The sequence below is a fragment of the Micromesistius poutassou genome (genome assembly GCF_964030765.1).
Source record: "Micromesistius poutassou genome assembly, chromosome: 2".
NCBI classification, from domain to species: domain Eukaryota; kingdom Metazoa; phylum Chordata; class Actinopteri; order Gadiformes; family Gadidae; genus Micromesistius; species Micromesistius poutassou.
In genome coordinates this window covers 1,578,289-1,601,433 of record NC_140272.1, presented here as the reverse complement: position 1 = coordinate 1,601,433, position 23,145 = coordinate 1,578,289, and the positions used below count along the sequence as shown (strand labels likewise).

General features: G+C 44.0%; 2 protein-coding genes across 5 annotated transcripts; both read right to left on the bottom strand.

Moving 5' to 3' along the window:
- Window positions 1-210: 210 nt before the first annotated feature.
- On the bottom strand, window positions 211-17,519 carry LOC311339019 (msx2-interacting protein). 3 transcript variants are annotated; one of them, XM_084464371.1, is made up of 15 exons: window positions 17,290-17,519; window positions 15,808-16,122; window positions 12,593-13,069; window positions 11,774-11,931; window positions 11,338-11,538; window positions 11,083-11,234; window positions 10,865-10,990; window positions 10,664-10,777; window positions 9,976-10,089; window positions 9,747-9,847; window positions 2,217-9,603; window positions 2,034-2,102; window positions 1,743-1,937; window positions 1,484-1,642; window positions 211-1,280 (listed from the first exon to the last, which is right to left on the bottom strand). In XM_084464371.1, the coding sequence occupies exons 1-15, from the start codon at window positions 17,370-17,372 to the stop codon at window positions 1,149-1,151; spliced, it is 9,783 nt and encodes a 3,260-aa protein (XP_084320497.1). In that variant the 5' UTR covers window positions 17,373-17,519; the 3' UTR covers window positions 211-1,148. The 3 variants fall into 3 exon arrangements, with proteins under 3 accessions (XP_084320497.1, XP_084320498.1, XP_084320499.1); XM_084464372.1 differs by having other exon boundaries at window positions 11,083-11,228; XM_084464373.1 differs by lacking the exon at window positions 17,290-17,519 and having other exon boundaries at window positions 14,164-15,936.
- A 676-nt stretch (window positions 17,520-18,195) lies between these two features.
- fblim1 (filamin binding LIM protein 1) lies at window positions 18,196-21,979 on the bottom strand. 2 transcript variants are annotated; one of them, XM_084463697.1, is made up of 8 exons: window positions 21,824-21,979; window positions 21,058-21,389; window positions 20,813-20,958; window positions 19,900-19,993; window positions 19,623-19,792; window positions 19,327-19,505; window positions 18,977-19,097; window positions 18,196-18,690 (listed from the first exon to the last, which is right to left on the bottom strand). In XM_084463697.1, exons 2-8 carry the CDS (start codon window positions 21,383-21,385, stop codon window positions 18,586-18,588), a joined length of 1,143 nt encoding a protein of 380 aa, XP_084319823.1. In that variant the 5' UTR covers window positions 21,386-21,389; window positions 21,824-21,979; the 3' UTR covers window positions 18,196-18,585. The 2 variants fall into 2 exon arrangements, with proteins under 2 accessions (XP_084319823.1, XP_084319824.1); XM_084463698.1 differs by having other exon boundaries at window positions 19,900-19,987.
- Window positions 21,980-23,145: the final 1,166 nt, after the last annotated feature.

The window sequence follows — 23,145 nt, the reverse complement described above, 5'->3', positions numbered from 1 at the left end:
TATGCGTCATTATGCATGCACATGTACTAGTATGGGATTCAGTGCACTGCAGCACTAATTAGCCATAAAAAAATGATCCAAATCTTTAATACACACCTTCTAAAAGTGTCAAATTTTAATCTCGAATTTTGTTAAATTTCACTTTATGTACATTTTATACAACAAGATCCAGCCAAAAACATTCATGAAATAAAAGATTGCAACTTAATATTCAAGTTTTCTGGATCTTTTTTTTTTTATTTCGAGTTACAAAATGTGAAGTGCCATCAGCAAACTCCAGGAGTCTGCCAACCTTCTGTGTTACAAGTATTTACACCCCAAAAATCAACAATATCCCTCAACAATTTCACACTTCCTGCATGTCCACAAGGTGAAGTGTCCCGGCATCAGGCTGTCCAAGATCCACTTTGAAGCTTTAAATATTTAAAATATTTACAATGTCCAGTATGCCAAAACTCCCAAATCAAACTAGCTTGTTCGACGCAAAGGCAGATCCAAGAGCTTCGTCTGCTTCAGTAGTGTGATGAGGAAACAGCAGATCTGGTTCAATCAAAGGAGCGGTTTAATGGACATGGTCCTCTTTTCAAGAAATCATAGATTAAGAAGTGAATTCTTCCTCTTGTGAAAAAGGAAAGGCTGGACAAGGAAGTGTGCACATAATTACTGTACTTAAAAAATACACCTTGAAATGTCTATTTAGCCATCGCAGCGCAACGGCACCTATGATCATTGTGTGTGAAGAACTGAATCGGACAATCATCGAAAGACAAAGAAAAAAAAAAAAAAAAGGCCACCCAGTTAGTCACTCATTCTTCCTGTTTAAATGTCCTGAATTATTGTCCTTCAGAGTATCTGACATAAAAAATAAAACTCCCAATAAATACAAATACAGCAGAGAACGTGTCCGGTAGGGTCCGTCCCCCGAGGGCCTCTGATGAGAACATAGTTACCAGAGAGGAGTCAATCCAAAATTATATGGGGGGAAAAACAAAGGTTTTGTTATGTAGGGGATTTCCCCCCCCCTCCCCCCCCCCCCACAAAACAATGTCCAATAGGGTCCAGGAAAACGATTCAGAATATTCCCTTTCTTTTCCTGAGGCTCACTGTTGATGTCATCTGAAGACCAAACTGGTGCCAGCCAAGGAGTTTCACACAGAGGTGATGACAATCATGAGGTGGGGTGAGATGCTGGAGATCCAGTTGAGGAGATCAGGAGCGAGCTGGGACAAGTGGCTTTCCGAAAATTCACACGGAGGGAAAATCTGCAATACATAGGCAGGCTGCAAGGAGAAGGAGGAGTCAATTAAAATCTTTTAGAAAAAAAAAAAAAAAGTACTTTGGTACCCAACATTTTCTGTCAAATTAAAGAAATAATGTAATGTCTGGCCTAAGAAGCCTAAGAAAAAGCTACATATGCTCCTGAAAGCACAAATAATAATAATGGTTCTTTTTTTTTTATAGGACAAACGACATGGACACTTGCCTGATTGGAGCCTGGGTTGGGGATATTAATGATACCAGCAGCCAACTTGGCCTGTAAGTAGTTAATAAAAGCCGCCTTAAGAGCCTGGGTCTGGTTCAAAACATCCTCTTGGTCTCGTCCACACGGCAGAGCGAGGAGAAGGCAAAAGTCAGAGTCCCCCTGATGAAGACAAAAGAGGAATCAGTTTCTAAATTATGCATTCCATTTACAAAAGGATTATACATTAATGAGTAGATTTATGGCTCAGAGGGCAAAGTACCGTCATTCTTCTGGCTACACTCTCGAGTTGTGACGCCTCTAATCTCATCCTCTGAACAATTCGGAGCAAGGCACCTCCCTCTTGCAGTGGCAATGATCGATGAGCCAGCGCCTTGTTTCCACACACAAAATGGAGCTGAACAGCAGCGGTGTCGTTCTTTAGTGCCAGCAGACCTTGCCACACAATTGGGTATTTCTGAGGAGAAAAAAGGGAAGACCATGAGACACGGCTTGTTTTTGTCCAAAACTTGTTTTTGTCCAAAAAGCTGTGTGACCACTCGCTCTCCCTTACCGTGAGCAGCTGCACCATGTTGACAGGCTGGGTCATCTTGCCGTCTTGTTTGGCTTGTTGGTCTGTACCCTGTGGAATACAAGAGATTCATTTAGGAAGACATTTTTAGAAAAAAAAAACACTTTAGAAATACCAAAAATATAAAATCGGCAGGACGAATTAAATCGCACAGCGTGAACGTACCATTGCGGGCATAATGGTCACCGGTGACTGGTTGAGAACAGCAGGAGACGTCTCTGGCATCTGCTGATGGATGCTTCTTGGGTTGGCGTACATTCCTGCGTACTCGTTGAAAGACCCACTGGATGCTGGTGGAATGAGCTGGACTCTCTGGGGAGACGCTATGGCCGAACCGGGTGGTCGGATTCCCATGACCGAGTCCTTCGCGTGAGGAGAGTGTGGCCTCTTTGACTCCAATGACTTTGCGACATCCTTCTCAGACACACCTTTCAACATGTGCGCTCTGGGAGATAACGATAAGGGGATGTTGGAGGACGTGGAAGAAGGGGGCAGAGAGTCTTGTATGTGTCCACCGTGTTGGTCTGGAGCTGTGCGCTCCCCCTGTTGGTGTATGAGCACACGCATGTCCCTCTGTGCCATGTACGTATCCAACGGAAGGCCGCCGCGTGAGGACCCTGCCTGAATAGATTCCGCCTTCAGCTGGGTGACAGCCTGTCGGCCGGCCATCTGGTGGAACCGGCGGGCTTCCTCCTGTTCTCCCTCGTGGCCCCTGACGGAGCCCGGGTTGACCTTGAGTACCATGTCTCTGCTGACCGCCTGTGGGGAGGTGGGCCGCTGCTGTAGGGAACCGGACCAGGGGGAGCCCAGAGGCTCAGCATGGATGCCAAAGGTCATCACAGAGAGGGGCGGAGTATTGACCCGGACGTCCTGAACTAGATGCGCCATCGGAAGGGCTTGGCTGACGTGACTTGGATGAGGGGACATCCTTCCTAATCCACCATGGGAACTGTGGGGGGGCATGATGACAGACTGCTCTTGGTGATGCACATACTGCTGCATTGGCGCAATGCCAGAAGGCAACATGACCGGAATGCCTTTGGGTGATGAGGAGCCAATGGGCGAGGACACTTTAGGAAAGGGGGAGTGAGGGTTGCGTGGGGACCTGGGTTCAGGTTTGGCTCCACTGAGGTGGGAAGGAGCTCCAGAAGTTGAGGTCACAAAACCAACATGATTGCCTGGAGGAGAGGGCAAGTGTGGACTAATTGCAGGACTTATGGCAGAGGGCCAAGAGGTTTTAGCACCATCTGCACTGTGAGAATCTCCTGCTTCCACTTTCTTCTGATGTTTCATTAGCACATACTCTGGGTGATGGTAATTCATTCCTTGCTGGTTACCAACCGCTTGTGGAAGACGCTTCACAACTCCTTGTGGACCCGACTGGTAAACAGAGTCCATCTTTTCCAAACCTGTGTTTTCTTGTTTGATAGAGGCAGACTGTGTCTTTCCAGAGTGTCCGTGTTCACTCAATATTGGGGGCCCCTTTTGAGCACCTGACTGGGAATGGCTATACAACTCCTGCTTAATCTGTGGCATTGAAACCAACTGCTGAGATTCAATATCAACGGCTGTCGCTTGCGGGATCTGGCTGATTTTCGCACTTATCCGCTGCGGCCCCTCTATTTTCTGCCCAGAGTGGCTCAACACCACAACGCCCTCTGAGGTGTTAACTCTTAAGCCTGGGCTGGATCCAGTGCTTAGATTGGTGCTCTCAACAATGAAGCGCCCTGCACTGCCGCCCTCCTCGCCAACAGATGGCCCTTGATATGACCCACCATCATCGACACTGGGCCTATAAGTTTGCTTGGACACGGCTATGTCCACGCAGGGATTCCCAGCAGTCATGTTAATCTTCTCTTCAGTTTCGGGTGGATTGCAAACACGGCTAATAACAGAAGTGGCAGTGGATGCAATAACGGAGATCACAGACTTTGACTCAGGAGATAGGAGGGAGGCTGGCTGTCTGACAACTGGTTGAGCTGGGGTAGGCATTCTATGATCAGGTAATGGACACTTATTGAGCATGGCACTTGATTGGGTTGTAGGTTCCGATGGTTTGTCTCGGGGGGTTGGTGGATTACTAGTTATAGTTGAACTGCCATGTCGGGACATATTTTTGGGCTTCATAAGAATCTGCCGCAAATCACTAGTACCATGGTCAGTATCCATGTTTTCGGGCTCTGGGGTTAATGACTGGTTTGGATGGTTTACCAATGCTGTTGCAGGCAAGACTGGTGCCAGTGCAACTGCTATGTCTTTAGGCGTGTTATGCCAATCCGGGGGGGACACAGGCATGCGATTTGGCTGAATGGGCCTGATATTTGGGCGGCTGGGAGAAGGAGACAGGGAAGGGGAGATGTTTTCAGGTAGCTGCTGTGGAGGCTTGGGGCCGATAGGACTCTTGGACTGGGGGCAGACAGATTTCAGCTCTTGAAGCTGCTCTATGGAAGATGATTCTGACTTTGCTTTATCTTCCGACGCCTTGTTAATAGAAGATTCCGGCTCTGGCTTCCAAGTAGTGGCAGTAATGACAGCGGCAGTAGCTGATGATGGTGGTGGAGGTGGTGGTGGTGGTTGTGGTGTCACTTCAGGAAGAGTCTTAAGTTTAGAGTCTGTAGAATCTGATGAAGGACGTGGTGATTCTTCAGGTACAGATTGTCTTTCCTTAGCATCTTTTTTGACTGGTTTCTGGGCCTTTGTTCGTTTAGGTGTTTTGGGTCTTCCCTTGGGGCCTTTTTTGGGTGTATGCAGAAGGGATTCTTCAGGCAAAGCAGATGCTTCCGTTTCAGTTTCATCATCCTTTTCTGGTGGAATAACGACTTGCAGCTCTGGTTCTGAATCCACATCAGCATCGATAACAGGTGCTGTTGGAGGTATAGCTGCCGCCATATCCTCTGCAGTGATAGAATCAATAGCGGCCATAAGTTCTGTCTCACTTGCAGGGTTTGATGGTTTTTGATCTTCTGGGTCACTTTTGACTTCAGGTGGTGCCACCGGTGGAGTTAGCGGCTTTGCTGGCAATGCAGAACCTGTAAGTTTAGCGATATTTTCCACCGCCTGGGCCAATTCTAACTCTTGAGTAAGAAAACTTTTCGCGGCATCCTGAGGTGTCTTTTCTGAGGCAGCTTCATCGCCATCAATATTGCCAAAAGGGACTTTGCTGGAACTATTAGGCTCTGAAGGTGGATCAGTATGATCACCTTCAGCCTTTTTAGAAGGATCTTCTTGATTACTATTTTCTTCATCTCCCAACTGTAACAAGTCTTTTACCTCTGTGACATTAAGTCTTATTTTTAGGTTTTTGAGGACTGGAGACTTTGGAGCACGTGTCAACTTGGTTTTACCTTTGGCAACCTTATCTTTCTCGAATGGAACTTTCTCCTCAGACACTGGAGATGCTGACTTTTTCTTGATAGTTTTTTCTTCAAAGACCTTGTCCACTGCATTTTCATCCTTACATAATGGTCTTTCAGAATTTTCTTCTCCTTGTTGGTCTTGGTCATCCTTTTTTGGGTTAACCTTTAAAGGATCTTTAAGTGGACTTGATTCCTCCAGAGCCAAGGGTTCTTCATCCATGGATTCAATTTCCTGATGTTCTTCAGGCAGCAAGGTTTTCTCCTCTTTCCTACTTTCTTTGGATTCCGTTGCCATGGATACTTGACTTGAACCCTTTGTGCTGGACGGAGAATGTTTACCTTTTGTCATTTTGGGGATCTTCTCGCCGCTTTCGGATTCATTGGAGTCATTTTCTTTAGCATCGTTTTTTGACCGATCACCCTTTGGCGCTGAACCATCTTCTGTTTGCTTACGAGGACGACCTCGTTTGGAGAGACCTTGCACACTCCGGTTTACCGTTTCCTGTTTTGGCTCCTGTTCTGCATTAGGCTGTAGAGTTGCGTCTTTATCCCCACCCCGCTTACGTCCAGGGCGTGGAGATTCAGGTATTTCCTTTCCAGTTCGCACTGAAGCATCATCTTCGACAGGAGTGGCATAAACCGATTTCACATTTCTGCGCACTCTAGTTCTGCCCAATGGCTGTTCTGGGACACTATCAGAATCTGTGGCATAAATGGGAGACTTGGCACTGGACTTGGGCTCTGAACTGCCTTTAGATGAGTCACCTCTTGGTGAAGAACCACGTTTCAGTTTTTCCTTGTCAATTCGCTCACTCTTGCGAGTTGCTAGTTTTTCACTATTTGAGGCAGAGGCAGCAACTGGAGAAACATGAACAGGAGATTGTTTATGTTTTCTACTCTTTATTTCTCTTCCTCTCTGTTCCTTCTGAGGTGGAGATGTCGGTTCCTCATGTTCATCATTATCAGGCAACACCATTTTATTTACTTGAAATGTGTTTTCCGTGTCATTATCGGTTTTCAGACATTGAGGAGCCACTTCATTCGATGCATACATATCCTCTACAAGAGTGGGTACTCTTGGACTTATGGCTTCAGACATATCCATCTGTGAGGTTTCGAGATCCATCTCTGGCTCAGAACTGCTAACAAACTCTTCTTGAGCATCACTATTACATGGTTGTTCCATACACTGAGGTTGTACATCTCCAATAATATCAGCTTTTTCTGGGGGTGATGGCTTGACTTTCTGCACTGAATGACTTGACTCTTGAACTACTGGAATCTGAATATTTGAATCTTTTGGGAGCTCTGTTGGTGTATGGTGTGTGGGCTCCAGATTTTCCTTCTCTTCTTTAATTAAAGATAGAGGGGTAGATGGCTCTAAAGGTGGACTAACCACAACACATTTCTCCTCTACTGGAGACATTTCATTGGGCGTAGACTGGGGAATAATAATAGGCAGAGGACGTGGCTCAGTAGGGCTAATGGGTTTAATCTCTGGCTCCACGGCAGGTTCAGACATTTTGGGAGAAGGCAAAGCTTGTGGCTGTGGTTCAGGTGCTTTTTCAATTTTTGTCTCTTTTTGGACACTCTCTTCCTCCTTTGCTACTGGTTGAAGTTGTTCTTTCCCTTTCTGTTGTAGTCTCGTGAGCTCCAAAAAACGACTACGGAAAAGGACTGCTGGCTCAGAATCATCCGCAGTTCCCTGCTGAGCCGCTTGTGCATTTAACCCCTGCTCAGGTTCCTCGTGCTTACGTTCCAGGTGTTTAAGTCTTCTGGAGTCCTGCTCAAAGATAGAGCTGTGAAGGAAACGTGAGGCAAACAGTTCCCTGCGTTCTTGTTCTGGTTTTGGCTCCTCCTTCCTATCATCTAGTTTGTCTTCAGAGCCACTACGAATCTTTTTCTTTTTCATATACCAGGAGGGTGTAGGCCGTGGTGTTGCTTCTACTTTTTCAGTATGCTTTCTGGTGCGTAAACCAGCCAAGGTGGAATCATAGTCCAGGAAGGACCAGTTTTCATCTCTAGACGAAGACAGGGATTTTGCACGTTCCAAAAGAGCTTTTGTATCTGGTGTTATCGTCTGGTCAAGTGCAAATGAGTAAAACTTATTCCTCTCAAGATTAGCTAGTTTGGGATCTGAAATTCTGTCAACCCTCGGCCTTTCAGAAAAAGGCATTGACGATGATGGCATAGGAGAATGGGGCTTGTGCTCTTTATCTTCTTCAGAGTCTGACCGCACTTCCCCAGGTTCCAAGTCATGCCAAACACCATACTCCAAGCGTTTACGGTTGTGAATGTTTTTACTTATACTTCTAGAGAAGTTCATATCAGGTAATATGTCCTGCTTGACTCTGCTCTCCCATCGCTTTTGTTGCTCTTCTTCAATAGTGAGTGAAGGGGTGTTGGGCTTATGTGGTATCTGCGTGGTATGAGTCTGCTTGAGTGATAACTCTAAGTCTGAGTGAATCTTGTCGTCACTTATACTAAGCTCTTTCTGTTGAGGCTGTTCCACAGATAACTCATCTGGATGGTTTGGAGAATGATGAAAACCTGGAGAGGCAGTGTTAGACCAATCTGGCTCTTCAGTTTTCTGACGGAAAATCCTGTAAACACGCTCCTTCTTAATACTTGCATCGTTGTCGAATTGGTCTATTTTCTTGCAAACTTTATGGGAAGGGAAAGTGTCTGTGACGTCTTCAGGTGGTTTACCAACTTCGTGCACAAGACTCCGGTGGTCAAGGTCCTCCATTTCACCCCCTAGTGGACTGTCAGGTTTATCCGATTTGTCAAAGTCCTGCTGTTGCTGCTGCTGGTGGAGCCTCCTATTTTGCTCCATTTGTTTGCGGTAACTTTGAGAATGGTCAATATCGACATGCTCTTCCCTGTCCTTGGTGCCTTTTTCAACGTCATCAGTTTGATATTTGGAACCTGGAAGTTCTGGGTCTCTGGTGCTTCCTTGGTCCATATGACCCTCGTGTGAGAACCTCCTGGATGCATTATGCCCCTGTTGCTTCGAATCCAGTACATCTACAAGCGCCTCCGATTGTTCCCTCGGTCCACTGGCTTCTTCTTGTCCTTCCTTCTGAATGCCAAGAAACGCATTCTTTTCGATTTTGATTCTTGAATCTCTGCGCTCAGAATCTTTTTGTTGTTTATCCCCATCCATGTCTTTTAAAGATGCAGAACTAGCTGAAATATCTGGGTGATTTCCATCTTCGTCATCTAGCCTACTCCTCTTATGTCTAATGGGCCTCCCACTAGCATCAGCAAAGCGTCGCTTTCTTGCGGCCAAGCGATCTGAATCTACGGAGGATTCTTTCACATCATTGACACTTTCGGATTTTATGTGTTTTTTGCCTCGACTCTTCCCATCTCCATCTGAATCGCCTACTGCCAATTCAGTTCTTTCACTTTTTATAGTTTCAGCTGGGGTAACCGTTGGCAAAGGAGTTGAACTGAGTGGGTCACTCTCCACCTTAAACTTCGGACGCTCAGTGGCATCTTGCACCGATCCTGCTCCCCTTTCAGACGTCACATCAAACCCAGCCTCAGGCTCTGCCTCGAGTGAAGCGTCACAAGGGGACTGGGCCTTGGCCTTCCTTGATTTAGGCTTGTCCCCTTTGTCTTTTTCCGCTTTATCTTTTCTTCTGGCGCGCTTGCCCTTCTCAGCGCTGGCTACCCGATCCGCTGTGGCACTCTTATCAGTCTTGTCGCCCTTGGAGCCGTGCTCCAACGGGGTCTTGTCCGACTTCTCAAAGTGTGGCGGCGAGAGGGAGCTGGCGCTGCCGCTACGCTCCGAGGACTGGCTGTAGACCCGTCGCTCCGAGTCTCTGTGCGCACGCTCGGACGGCGAGGGGGAGACGGTGGGTGTGATGGGTCGCCGGGGATGGGAGGGGCTCCACCTGCCGCGGTCCGCCTCAAAGCGCTCACGCTCCCTCTCTCGCTCTCTTTGAATGTAGGTGTATTTCCGGATGTCCTGCTCAAAGGGGTCTCTAAAGTCCCGGTATTCCCTGGGGTCTTCGTGGTAGCGAGGGTCAAAGGGCTCGCCCGGGAAGTGTTCCAGGTCTGGGAAACGCTCTCGACTACGAGCAGGGTATTCCCGGCGAGCATCTTCGGGATAGAGACCAGGTGTCCGCACACTCTCATAGTAAGCCCTCTCTGCTGTGAACTCATGATAGGGAGGTCTGCGTTCCTCTCTGCGGGGAAGAAGCAAAAGACAAAAAATATTCAAGGGAGGTATAGGCGGACATAATACAAATGTCAGCGCATATGTAATCGTTGCAATGACAATTATCTGACCACAATTAATCAATTTTTTCGAAATTAATGAAAAATGTACCGTCGCTCGGGTGGAATTTCGTAGAAGTCTCTGATATCTTGCCCCGAGGACTGCATCGACCGATAGAAAGCCATCTGACTCTCTTGACTGGCAAAATCAACCTATTTTTAAAGAAAATTTGACAAAAGATCAGATAAAATATACAAGATTTCCATATATAACCATCTATATCTACATAGAGATATTGAGATAAAGATGGATAGATATAAAATAACATTTTAATTATTACCTTTATTTTATTACCACCAATCTTCCAGCCTTTGGTCTCTCTAACAGCAGCTTGGGCAAAGTCTGTGTTGTTATACAAGATGAGGGCCATCCCCTTCAATCGATCAAACAACACCTGAAAGACACATTGGTTAAACATTCATACCACATCAAGGTTGTCTTTCTCGTCAAACCTTTCTGTCGTGTTCGGGTCAAATCTGACAGATTTATCAGACTTCAATCATAAATATTGTTTTTATTGTCTCAAGGCCTTATGATATCCTCCACACTAGGCATTTGAACATATACAATTGCTGATCACCAATTTCATTGAATTTTGAGTGGTTTAGTCAACTTTGTAACACCTGTGGTGTTCCAGGTCAAAAATGACCACCATATGAATTAATGGGTGACCCTAGATTGTGTTCATCCATCAGATAGTACACGACCACAAATCCACCACCACCACACGCACACAATTTCTGTGTCTATTCACTGCAGTTATTCATGTAAACCAGTTGTCTGAGACAGTTTACAGCTTAAAGGGGAGTTAAATAAAATATGGTGATGATGATCAAAGTTTTTTGTGTTAATGTAAGAGCAGTTAAAACAGGCTGGTCAAATTTGACCGGGAGCACCAAAGTAAGGGGGGAGAAACGAACATGACACAAAGGTTAAGAAAAACTAGGGAAGTTCCAAGATATATTCACCTTAACGACATGTCCGTAGCGACAGAAATGCCTCGTCAGGTACTGCTCTGTGATATTTGAGGCCAGACCATCGAGCCAGACACATGTGGTGGGCATACTCTTCCCAAAGCCAAGCTAAAAGGGAAACAAAAAGTTATACAATTGAACCTATACATACACATATAAAATTACCATTTGGACTTGTACCATTGCTTCCATTACCTTGAGCCTGTTGCTACCCAGATATTCTCCATCCATCTTCTTGATAGCTTTACACACACTGGCAATGTCGGAATACTGGACAAAGGCATACTGAGGCACTCCATTTACTTTTTTTATGTCTATGTCCTGCAAGAGAAAAAACAAGGAAAAAGAGCAGTTTTAATGTGACCCATTCCAAACTATTAAACTCATACTCCTCTACTTTTACAGTTACTTACCACAATTTCACCAAAGCGTTGAAATATGTCCAGCAGTTGTTGATAACTAGTGGTCTTCTCTAGATTGCCAATGAACAGGGTCCTTGTGGCCTTCGGGTGGAACTCATCAATCCGTCCATCTAAAGGCCTAAACTCGTTTTCGCTCTCTGTTTCTGAAAAGAATGAAGGGGTCAATTAAAAGTGATGCAGTAAAGGTTACGTTTCCAGACCTAAATCTTGTTTCCCAAATTTAAATGAAACAAAATGTGAACGCACCAGGGCCATTCCAGGCAGTAACCTCGATGAGCATGCCAAAGAAGAGCTTTCCTTTGGATACAGTAAGGGCTTTCTCTTGATCCTCCTGCTGTCTGAAGAAAACTAATCCATAACGGTCTTCAGTGGCTCCATGGATCTGCACTGATGTCACTTTTCCATGCTTCTTGAACTCATGGAAGAGTCCATCTTTTAAGCTTGTATCTAAAGTTCAGGAAAATAACATTTGTATTGGATGCATGGTCAATATAGACAACAGAAGAGAAAAGCTGCCTCAAAGCCACCCCGTATAAAGTACAAATATTACTAATTACTACTATTAATATTATTATGAAGAAACCATTACTGAGATAAAGACCAGTACTAGAAAGTACACCCAGACCTAGAAAGTACTGGGTGAGCTTTCTGTCACATGCCTTGCATAGCTGTTCAAACATACCTGTGGAGCGCACTGGCAGGTTCTGCACTTTGATTCCGAAGCTTCTACGGGGCTCTTCTGAATCTAGACCCATAGAAGACTGAGGAGGAGCATGTGCTGCAGACGACTGAACAGAACGTGCACGTGAACCGTCACTTGAGCTGCTGTTTGAGTCGCTGCTGCAAAATGGGACAAAAAGAGGAAAAACTTTGAAGAACTGAACACAAAACTTTTTTTTTTTTTTGCTTTAAACGTGGCAATGTCTCATACGATCGTGAACATAGTATTCTATGCCCTTTTGTCACCGTTACTAAAATAAGACCGGATTTAAGATATACAACAGGGGTAATTGTTTTTTGCCGGTCTCCCCAAAATACTGAAATCGAAACACTCCGAATCAAATGCAAGTAACGGCCATTTCGTGACCCTAGGTTACTTTTTGTATACTCATCGATGTCACGATGAAGGGACACCGGCAGAGCCGCGTGTGGAGCTCTGCCTGGGAACTGGGAAGTAGTTGACTGCAGAGTCCGAGAGTAAGTTAAGCTTCTCGGACACCTATAGTATAACGCTACGGTGTGTGTCAGAGCCGCATTTTATTTTGATGTCAGCATCCGAGTGAGGGTTAAGCTTCCAGCTGAAACAGCGGGTTCAATTGCGCTTTAATAAAAAGGATTGACGGAGATGGTTTTTACATTCCAAACTAACAGAGCATTTCTTAAATTATACATGTTTGGCATTTCTTGACAGTTGCTGAATTGAGATCAGTTGGTGAGCAGAATCTGGTACGACAGATTTGAATCATGAAGCAAAGGAAGGATAAGAAAAAGCATGTCCAACCTGCCACTGCCTGTGCTGCTGGTACTGCTGACTGAATCAGAGCTGGACGATCGGCTCCTGGACCGAGAATGTGGTCCTCTCCCAGGAGACAGGGGGGCTCGTTTAGGTGAATGAGGGGCTTTGGGGGCCTGTCCCGTGCTCCGCTGTGGGGAAGGGTGTCTCGACTGCGACGAATGAGAGGATCTGCTGCGACGGTGATGGTAAGTCCTGTCCACCCGTCGGCCCCTGTCGTCTCTGTAAAGGTCCCGCCGTGCCGTGCTGGTGAGCGTGAACGGGTCTCGGATCCTAGACTCAAAGTGCGGATCCGTTGCCTCAAAGCCGGGACCCATAGCACTGCTCCCAGGGCCGGTGGCCGCAAACATAGTGCGATCACGGTAATAGTCAGGGTTGTAGTGGCGCGGTCTATCAAAAGTGCCACTTCGTTCATGGTGTCCATACGGGCTGTGATCATATCCACGTTCTCTGGTTTCTGAACTTCTGTAAAAAGAAAACAGGAATACAAAAAGAAACCAAACAGGAAGTATTATTTTGATTGGAACAGAACAAAAAAATATTTTCTTGTCATTGTTTTACAGTTTACGGCAATACAAATAAAAGCTATGATATAACTAACACTAACAATAATAACAAACTGGGTACATTTGTCCTTTATTTGACACAAATAGTTAATTATTTGTGTACTTTCGTCAGCCCAGGTAGGATGGCAATCTTCAAAACCTGTATAAACTGTATTGTCTCTTGCAAGTCACCCATGTGAAATGTGTTAGCTAAGCAAATATCAAAAAGGTTTATTATCCAACTATTACAGGGATAAGCACAAAAGCACCAGTGTTCTCTTCATTAGGAAGGTGGATTTTTATGTTGAAATATGTATGTATATTGCATATATATGGTGTCCTATAAGAATGTGTGACCCAAAATAAATAGTTGCAATCAAAGTCTACTGCTAGGACTCTGTTGCTGGTAATATCCACCAAAAGAGTCAAGGTACAAAGGGAGAATTCAATATAATTTAACTTCAAAAACCCACCTGGTGGAAAGTGTACAAGAGACTACCTTTGCACCTCTATGTATTTTAACCAAAAATGTCCTCTACCTAGAATTATCTTTATTAAAAATATGTAGACTGAGGCTAAGTTATTGTAGTGCAACCATTTCAAATTGAAAATCAATGCCTGAGGACTTTCGAATCATAAATAAGTTAATGTTGACTGTGTCACTTCAAGTATAGGTTGAGACCAGATCCAGACATTCAAATGGGAACACCATTTGCAATGTAAATGTGGATCATAATAATGCATTTTGAATGTCACTGAATTCTGATATAGTTCTAAATGTCCTTAATACAATTGTGAAACGGGGGACTTGGTGTATTTGACTATCAAAACAAAGCACAGCCAAAGCAAGAGCGGCAGAGCGTGAGATAGTTAGAGAGACCTAAGAGTAGAAGTTACCGAAGAAGCATTCTAAACCAAACAAACACGTTTACCCTAGGAGCAAAGCGGACTTTAGGGACAGAGAAATGGTGCAAAGTTAGAGGAAAAAGATGCGTAGGGCAGAACAATACCAACCTTTTTGAAAGAAGTTACTGAACCTAATCCAAATAAAATCTAGGTGGTCAGATTTGAGAGCCCGAATAAAAAAACAGAAGTGGAAAAATCGTACTGTATGTAATCTTCCAGTATCGGGTACCAGGCCGAAACGTTGATGTATAATCCACAATTGACAATTACTTAGCATCTTCATTGGATGGAAAAGGGGAAACAAAACCAAAGATATGAAAAACTCTAATGAATTTCAGTGTGTGTAAAAAATACATGATTAATTTGGATATAAAGATGTGAATAAAAAAAAGGAGATGGGTTGAACTTCAGTGTAGTTCACTGCTAGTTCCATGTAGCGTGTGCGGTAAATTCTCAGCCCGATAGAATATACATCCACCTAGGTCAGTCTTGACTTCCAGTATGGGAAAATGGTCCAATTAGCTTTCACTTTTAACCAAAAGAAAAAATATTCCAATCAGTACTATTCCCATGCTGTTAAATAGAATGTGAGATTGAAAGCAATTAAAAGACTCTGATCATCACTATTTATCTAATAACTCCTGCTCATAGTGCGTATTCCAGAATGTTAGGGATGCTATCCACTGTGTTGATCTTCCGATTTCATCTGGGGCAATGGCGGTCTTAGACGATTCAAATTAACTTCATGGCTGGTCTTCAATTTGGTTGGCTTGTTTCTTCAGTTGGCCTTTCTTCCATCTCATATGAAACCTGACAGCTAAATCCAGAGTTTAGTAGAGTAATCCATAAGGATGGAGGTTACATCTATCCATACTACGATCCACAGCCATACATCCATATTGAATATATCCTAGAGCATACATCCACACTGGATCTTCAACCGTCTTCATGGCCATCAATATGAAAAAAATATCTCCACATGTTTGAATTGATGGTACAGTAGATGATCCAGGTTCTTGCCGCATCGTCTGGGCATAGGTTCCAAACTCCCCCATTTAGGTCAAACACATTGAGAACCCAACCTTATGTTTAAATGCTCAACATCACCTAGGTAATAAACACTATGGCCTTTGCTATGGTACTTTACCAGTGGAACTTCTTACATCCATGGGAATAAACCTTTTAATCCATGAATATGTGTATCCAGAGTTGAAGAGCTGGTCCAACCCCAGACGGTAAAAAAAACACCTTCTACCCCCTGAGCTGCAAGGTCCTGTAGGGTCCTTGTGTTACTGACTTTAACCTGACTGGACTTGTCAAAAGAAAAATATCCTTCAACGGTGATCACTTACTTCCAGTTCTCTGCGCTTCCATATAAAAATCTCCGATAGATCCAGTCATGTGCGAAAAGTTGAAAAAACATCCAAAAATATCCCCAGGATAGATTCCCTCAAAATGCAATTAATCCGAAACTCACCAGTATATTCCGTTTTGGTGTAATATCCAAACTGGAAGCCATACATTCAATGAATTTACCTTACCAAATGACATCTACGCAATAATTTACTTAGATCCCATGGGCCAGGAAAGTTGATTAGGATGAAAGGTGGAACGTTGCCTAGATTACCCGTCCTTAGCCCCAGAGGCATATTACTCCTCTCCTTTCTAATAACCCAACTATGTGATCATTATGCAACACTCATCTGATACTTAGATTCCCCTGGACTTAACGGGGAGACCATGTCCACTTACCCATCTATTCTCCGCTCATAACGTCCCTCTCTGGTGTGGAGGGACAATGGGGGGCCAAACACTGGACCAACTGTCCCCCTAGAGAATCCTGTAACGTCTCGACTGCTTGAGGGTGGGTTGTCTTCAAGGCCCCGCACAGCACTAGGCACTGACCCAGGTTCATTGTAGTCCGTTCGGAGATCCCTATCTCCCATCTTGTTGACCGCATTGTGAGCTTTTTGAGCACTTTTGATATCCACAAAATCCACAAAGGCTGCAACACCACCCTCCGATCCCCGCTTCCGCAGGACCTTCACACTTTCGACACGCCCATACCTGGGAGAAAATGAGAGACACAGGAATTGTATATATACCCAGTTAAAAACAGTGCACGTTTGTTCATCATTCTACCAGCACACACACAGTGCAGGGTGCTGTGTAAACGGTGTAATATGACGATTGCATGATGATGCATTTCAACAATAGTAACAGTAAAGCTCAAGCTGTAAGATATGCATTACATTTAACAAGTAAACAAACATTCTTGCAAATATTTAACATTCTACAGAACTTTTTACAACATAAAACCTGACGACGCAGATCACTGTTTAATTAATTGGAGTTCAAACAAAATATTAGATTTCCGCCTATCTTTAATTAAGTTTAATCACAGTAATGACAGTGTGATATGAGTCTTGTATATTACTTAAATGTACACATGAGGCCTTTGCTAGCTAAGCAAACTTTGAGTAATTAGTCAGGTTGGGCTGGCTTGTTTTCACATAGGCTACTAGAAAAGGAGAACGGCACGCCACTGTCGCAATATAATAATAACTAAAAGCCTTCAGGGTTACCCCACGTTAATGTGTCATCGCAGTGGTGGAACTAAATGAAACATTTTCAAACTAAAGTTGCCTTGCAAAAAAAAAGCCATCAGGCACCAGTCTTAGCCCCCCCTTGCACAACCTCATAGCTTCATAACTGCATTTCCTATAGAATATCAACAACTATGTATACAATATGTCTAAAGGACTGGAAACACTCGCAACTTGTCAGTCTGCAATAAAACCGTGCAGTACTTGTGCATACGAACGATCGATTTAAACGGAGAATGTGGCTGTTGACACAAGCCAGTGCCACTTGGGAGCTACTAGCCGCTAGCCACACAACGTAGCTCGACTTTCTGAACATGGAACGACTTCAGCCTTCCGACAAAATGGTTGGTCGGCGGACGGCTAGCTACAGCTAGCTAGCGCTGCACGCCAAAAGTTCACCCAACCGGGATATCAATATCGACGTCAAAACGTTTGGCGCGCCGCGTATCGTGTGCCGAACGCCACGATGTCACACGTTGGAGGTAGCAAAGGTGAACATAAGAACGATACTTCCCAACTCGAACGGTGGCTACTTGCGTTAACTTGATCGAGGAGCTAACGATAATGCTAGCTGGCTAGCGCTGAGCCCTGAGCGCGCTGCGCTGAGGGTCCCTCTTGCATAACCTACCGTTTAAAATGTTCCACTATTTTCTCTTCTCGAACGTGTTCGGGTAAATTTCCCACCCAAAGGTGCCTGGTTTCCCGAACCATCTTAAGCTATATTTTCCTGTTTGTACACATAGGCTCTGGCACGTTTGAATTCCCGGTCGGTCGGGAGGTCCGCTTCACAAAATGAACGACGACAGCTCCGTGTGTGTGTGTGTGTGTGTGTTGTGGGCCTGGTCGCCTGGCCGCGGATCCCCGCTCTGTCTGCTTCGCTCCGCGGTCGCGAGCAACAAGCGCGGGTTCCCAGATTGACTTCCCCTATTTTGCGCGTACTCGCCAAGCAGCGTAGCACAGCACAGGAGTCGATGACATTTTTTAGAGCGACGTCGGTTGTTTTTCTTTTTACGGGCATGCCTATTTCTAGGAACAATGAACAGTAATGTAGATCATTATGATGAGAGATCCCACCACACGTGAAGGGGAGAATTGGTACGACTGTAATATACATGTCATTATGTTGTCATGTATAAAACAATTATAACCATTTAAGATACGAGCAAAAACAACCTGGGTTGGACAAGATGATGATTTAAGTTTAAGTACAAAATATGATCAACCTTATTGGCTTGTTTTTAAATGATTGTTTCGCTCTGTATGCCTTATTTTTTTTAATCAATTGACGAAGTCTGTTTATTTGAGTTGTATCACTATCAACGGATAAACTGGTAGACCTAGGAAGCGCGAATGCCTGTTCAAAGTTGTAAGCATTAGTTAGCATAGTTAGCTCACGTTAGATAAGTAGTGGTTATAAAAGAAATAGAAGAGACTTCTGTATTCTGGAACCAGCTCAATAGTATGCCTGTACACTGGTGGTTGGTTTGAATACCAACTAACAATACAAGTGTGAAAATAAACTCATGCATACAGAAAATATATATTAGTTTATTTTTTTTTTATACAAAAGAATACCATGATTGTGATATATTCGTAAGAATGTAAAAAATACAATAACAACAATGCTGTACATTTTACCATAGTGTTTTGCATATTTGTTGAATAAATACATCTGGTGCATTGTGTAGTGAAATAAACAGTGCAAAATTATAAAGTATAGGCCTAATGAAAGAATATATATTTTGTATTCTAAATTATTCGTTTTGGTCCAATAACCATTATCATATCATTTTGGTCAAAAAGGTTTCCATTTCAAGTTCCAGTCTTAAAACGCACAAGACAAGTCATTCACCTTTCTTTTTTTTAACCAGCATTATGGTCACTTTCTTATTGGTCACTCCTTGTTTATGATTTTATGTTATTGCTAGGCAGAAACCAGGCTCAGATGACAGTCTTTGCAAAGCATCCTCCCATCCAAGGGATGGCACCCATGTTCATTCGGATCAGGAGAGAGCTGGATGGCGCAGATCTACAGAAAACAACCAACATAAATAAATAAATATATATATATTCACAAGGTAGGTGCTATAACCTACCATTAACAAGTAATTCTACTTCTACTCTACTTCTACTTATATCTGTGTATATATAAGGAGAATCATAAACAACATAAGGAGCATTATAACAAAATGACATGATTATTTATTTTATTCATTACAAGATAATTCAGAAAACAATATCCAGTCTATTTTGGGCACAAGATAGGGCATCATGTAGCGTAGACATGGCAGAACATCTTTCCAGATGTTACCTACCTCACAACGGTAGCAGTCCTCATGGAAAGAGTTGCCCTGGCATTCTACAGTGTAGCTATCAGTGCCGTCTTCTTTGGGAATGATCAGCTGCTTACAGGCATTACACTGGGGGGCGTATTTTCTTTACAGACCAGAACACAACAAATGGTTATTTTTGAACACTCACCACATTACTTTTTTTTTGGTGGCTTTTAATATGTGCATATTTTTAATTCATTAGTTATAATGTCATTTCTAGTAGATCCCTCTTTTTCAATATGTGCCAACCCATATTTCATGCAGTATTGTAAAATACAGTATCATAAAACACAATCAACTAGTGTGTACTGAAAAATGCTTGTGTCGGTTACCTGTAGTAGTCCTGTATGCAGTAGACTTCGCCAACCTCTCCCTGAGCAAATCTTTGCTCTCCAATTTGCTGGTAACATGTTGCACAAGTGAAGCATGCAGGATGGTACGTACGCTCCAGTGCACGAATCACAAGGTCTTTGATTGTGTCACCACACGCCCAGCAAAGCTCCAAACTGGCCTGATATACGAAAATGTGATTAAAAGCCACAACCATTTCATTAAAGCCTTCCCATTTCAAATGGTATTTTCTTGACTGACGTGTAACCAACCAAACAATGTGGTAATTGATCCTCACCTGGTAGCATTCCTCACACAGTGGGATTCCAGCTTTGTTGTAGTACAGTTTACCCGCCAGTGGGGTCTGACACTGTCTACATTGGAAACAACTGTCGTGGTAGGTCCTGTTTAAAGCCTCAATGGCGGGTTCAGCGAGAGCCACTGTCTTCCTACAGAACCCGCACAGCTCTGGAAGGAATATTACCATAAAACAATCAATCAAACACATCATCAACAGCCAAACATGTGTGTCTTGTGAAGAGGGACTGATCCTACATGTTTGAATGCATTGTTACCGTTACTCTCCAGACTGGCGTCCAGCTCAATAGGTGGGGTCCGGTAGGACTGTTGGCCTGAGTCGTCTCCACTAGATGGGGTCCTTTTCTGTTGCTTGAATGTATGATGAATGACTGGTTAATGACAAATGTATGACGAGGAACTGGTTACTGACGAATAGAGCAGTGGGTCGCTACGTCCCATTCATTAATTCACAATCAAAGATGAGACGCTGTAATACTGCAAAGTGCTGAATACTGAAGAATGAAATAATAACATTGCAAGACCACCAACATCATTAAAGCTTGTTAAATCAACATTGCAGTGTACTTTCTGTACACGTTTTGATAAAAATAGCTTTTAACCTTAAAAGCCATGAATTGACAATGCTGTTATGTAGAGCTGGCCACACATAAACTAAGCAGTGGCTTTCTACTTTCTATTTTCTACAATAAACAAATATCAGTTTTAATATTCAATTAAAATCCATTTGAAATCCATATATATTATGGGCTAAATCTATAACCCCTTTGACGAAGGAAAGGCTGTGTGTATCCAACATTTCTTCTATAGCACTGTTGTAGTCTGGAGATCTGGTTGATTGATTTGCTTTTCAATGAAAAGTGCACGTATTTTTGCTATGCATTGTTTCGAGAAAACTCTTGTGACTCTTGAATAAATATTGTTGCTGAATGTAATTCGAAAGACAGCTGTTCTAGTTTTTTTGTAGATTCTCCAGTAATCCCTTTTGCAGATGATCCACTGCAGTCACTGCCCAACATGAAACGACCACTGTGACTTCGGAAAAAGCAGTGAGCTATAACAATTCACCCCAAAAAAATGGCAAGAGAAATGTAAATCAGCAGATCAACTTAAAATAAGGAACATACAGAAATAAACTGAGATACACTGCCGAATGAGAGCGTGCCTTACCTGTCTGATCTGTGTGTGGCTCAGTGTCTCAGGGGGTGGTGAGGGCTGAGGGGAGAATCCCTCTTGGTGAGATGCAAGCATAGCGATGTACAGATCTTCAGAGGGCTTTGGAGACAGCTGTGCAGGAGGGGGTACGGGAATGTGCTCTGTTGGGGTTTGAGAATATTTATACATATTTAACTTTTACATGTTACTCGTACAGCAAAACACATGTTACCCCGAGCACTCCCAAGTTTTCCGGTTACCTTCTGGCTGGCTGTCTTTGACCGGCCCTGCTGGTCTAAGGCGTGGGTCAGCGGGACCGGGGTCTGACCCTCTGGTCACTGCCGGCGCCGTACCCCCGCCGGGCCTGAGCGCCGTCGGGCTGCTGTCTTTCCGGTGTCTCTGGCTGACCGGTCGGAAGCCGTCACCGTCGCGGGGCTCCGCGCGCACGGCGGGCTGCTGCTGGTCCCTGGCCGGGGCCCGGTGGGTCGGGAGAGTGTGCTGGGGCTTGGTCAGGGTGGCTCTGTACGGAGGAGCCAGGGTGATGAACACAGAAGATACCATTCTCTTTGGTTGGGTTGCCGACGCCATGGTCCTGCGTACAAGGGTAGAACAGAAACGCCTTGTAAAACACACAATCCTCAGGGCCTTTGAATGAGTCGTACGACACCCAAGCAGTGTCTGACATGGACGCCGAAGGGGTTGAACCCCAACTGCAGGGGTCACTGCAGCAAGGCATTCGCCTGGCATGGTGGTATACATGGTTTGTTTGAGGCAAAGGTTATATGCCTGCTTATACACTTGGCCAATGTTAGCTTTTTCAGAGAGATACAAACTGTAAGCTCATGTGAATGAGTATACAAAGTTTTAAAACACACACACATACAAACACAACACACAGGAAGAGAGAAAGGGAGCTCTCAACTTCAAGCAAAGATGGGTTAACAACCATACAATAACCATGGGTTTCAATCATCTGGATTCTGTTTCATCCACTCAGAGTCAAAGTCGTTACATGCCATTACATACCAGTAATGTGAGCCGATGTTAGATTTTCCTCTCCTTTCGTTTCCCACTGTATCCAAACACTTCTGGTTTGGTTCTGTGTTTTCCCTCCTAGGCCGTCAGAGTACTATGACTGTGGTGGAAAGGACTGCTATCTACAAAAAGCCACTCCTTTTCCTTCTGTAGCGCCCTCCCCAACTCTCTTCTACTGACCCCTCCTCCCTCCCTGGCTGACTGACAATACCTCTCCCCAGCCGTAAAAGGTGAACAGTTAATCTTTCGCACAGTGCAGTAAAAGCATGACACATGAAAACGGTATGAGAATCTAAGGCAGGCAAACACATGCCTGTAAAAGAAAAAGACTGCTCTGCAATAAGCTGTTGTGCAATAAATCATGGCTATGTAGTCCAAAACCGTAATCAAATAAAAAGATCAGATAAGGGAGCGTTTATGAGTTCTAAGGAACCCACAAGCACACAAACACACACACATTTATGTCTTTAAAGCCAACAGGATGTGACTGTACCTGCCTTTTCCAACAACAATCTAGCAAAAACCTCTCCTTTTTTTTCTCTTCTCTCTTTCTGTTCCTCTCTCACTCTATTGTTCTGTCTGGCTTATTTTCTCTACCTCCCTCATTGCTTTTTTTTCTCCTTCTATTCTGCATTTCTCCCTTTCCTTTTTTTTTCTCCCTCCCACCACAATTCATCACTTAGTACTCAAGCGTGACTCTTTATCAGTATCACATGCATGGCTGTTGTTTTGTCTTTCTGCCATACAACGAGGACATTCAACAGACTGGCCATCAAAAAAAAAAGCGTTATCATATTATGGATCCTAACGCCAGACCAACCTTTGAGCTCAAACCAAGTGTAAACGGGCAGCCCCATTGTAGTGCAGTGAATCATGGTATTGTGCAAGGGAAGATGGTGGTTGTAAGAGCTAAATGTGCAGAGAAAACAACAGGCAGTGGCTGAGTGGGAGAGCAACGAAACATCTGCTTTATTTAGTCTGAAGTCCTGCACTGAATGGTTTAGTTCTGCTGATTAGCACATATTTTATTGTAGCATTCTTTTTCATTTTTTTTACTTTAACCAACTACTTCTCAGAGCCTCTCCTACAGTTTGGATCCAGTGTGAGAGGCACTTTGGGAAGTCCATGTGCAACATACACAAATTAATAAATACATAGATGCAGCGATTTTTTTCAAAATCAATTGGTTTTAAAGAGAGAAATGGTAAAGAATGGGGGAGTGGGTGGTGGGCGAGGGAGAGCGAGGGAGAGAGGGTTAACCGGAGAAGGGGGGAAACAGGATAGAGGGAAGGGACGGTGGCGGGAAGGGGGAG